Raw genomic sequence first — 1,264 nt, forward strand, 5'->3', positions numbered from 1 at the left:
CCATTCCACATCCATGATATTCGTGATCGTCTCTCATGTTTCGTTCTCCTCCTTCAGTGCCTGCGGGTGTAGCGTCCTTGGGCAAAGAAGTCGTGGCCACACTGGGGGATGACGTTAGATTTGTCTGCGTGACTGTGGGCGCGCCTCCGCCCATGCCCGCCTGGAGTGTCGACGGCAGGCACTTGGAGAAGGACGGGCGGTGAGTCCTCCTTCGGCGCCGCTGACTGGACGCCCTCCGTGGTCTTCTTCTCTTTGGCTTCTCTTGCTTCTCTCCGTCTTCCTATGCCCGTTTATTTGTAACCTTATCTTTCGTTCTCTCTTCGGTCTCCTTCCTTTCCTTTCCCTTATTTTCCTCATTCTGTCTCTCGTTTTGCTTCTTCTTTTCTGTCCGATGAATTCAGAAATAAATAATACTCCTTGTTTTCATTCTGTTATTATGAAATGAGATGGTTGTCATATATGAGACTTTTATTTTGCTGTTGTCCCGAAAAAGGAATTACTCTTTGTTATGAACAGGTAGTGTGTGATTTTAAATCTAAATAAAAGATTCTCTTATTTAACCAGATCAATCATCATTTTCGACATCCTTTTGCATTTTTTAACCTTCTTCCCAGAAAGTTGCACATAACCTTTGTGCAGACAACGCTCCACCCTCTTTTTCGCTGCAGCTCATCGTCATCGCTAACTAGTCTGTGCCACCTCAGGTTCACGCAAGAGGCTGACGGTTCGCTCGTCATCCGCGGGGTTGAGCGAGGCGACCTCGGCAACTATACCTGCTCCATCCACAGTGTGCGGAAGTCCCCGTACGTGCACACCTCCACCACATACGTCCTGCACGTGCAAGGTATGATAACTTTCATTAGTGTCTCTGTTAACTTTTTTTCTCTGCCTGTACCACGAGCACTGTTTGGTGACACCTTCATCGCTATTCCAGTGCCACCGAAGGCGCCCTCAGTGCATATCGCAGATGCCACATCCTCTACGCTGACGGTATCGTGGGCGGCGGGGGACACGGGCGGCGCTCCAGTCCGGGCATGGGCTGTGTGGTGGCGGGCGGCGGTGGGCGGAGGAGTGTGGCACACGCGGGAGCTCGGGCGGACACACTCCAGACATGTCATCAACGAACTGCAGTGTGGAACCGAGTATCAGGTGCGGTAGACAGGGGGCGCGCCGTGCTAGGCAAGAAGCGGTAGGGAGGGACACCCTCTCCTCGCTGCCCGGAGCCTGTTGTGTGGAGTTTGTTAACCGGTTACATGCCAATTTG

The 1,264-nt window shown here is 52.1% G+C and overlaps 1 protein-coding gene across 1 annotated transcript in view; it reads left to right on the forward strand.

Annotated features, from left to right (window-relative positions):
• LOC119588176 (Down syndrome cell adhesion molecule-like protein Dscam2) overlaps window positions 1-1,264 on the forward strand; it is a 20,591-nt gene that overhangs the window by 3,750 nt on the left and 15,577 nt on the right. Inside the window, exons 2-4 of the mRNA XM_037936879.1 lie at window positions 58-199; window positions 705-844; window positions 935-1,149. Coding sequence (XP_037792807.1) covers window positions 58-199; window positions 705-844; window positions 935-1,149 — 497 coding nt within the window. The remainder of the gene's footprint in view (window positions 1-57; window positions 200-704; window positions 845-934; window positions 1,150-1,264) is intronic.

The sequence above is a fragment of the Penaeus monodon genome, chromosome 23 (assembly GCF_015228065.2).
Source record: "Penaeus monodon isolate SGIC_2016 chromosome 23, NSTDA_Pmon_1, whole genome shotgun sequence".
In the NCBI taxonomy this organism is placed as follows: Eukaryota; Metazoa; Arthropoda; class Malacostraca; order Decapoda; family Penaeidae; genus Penaeus; species Penaeus monodon.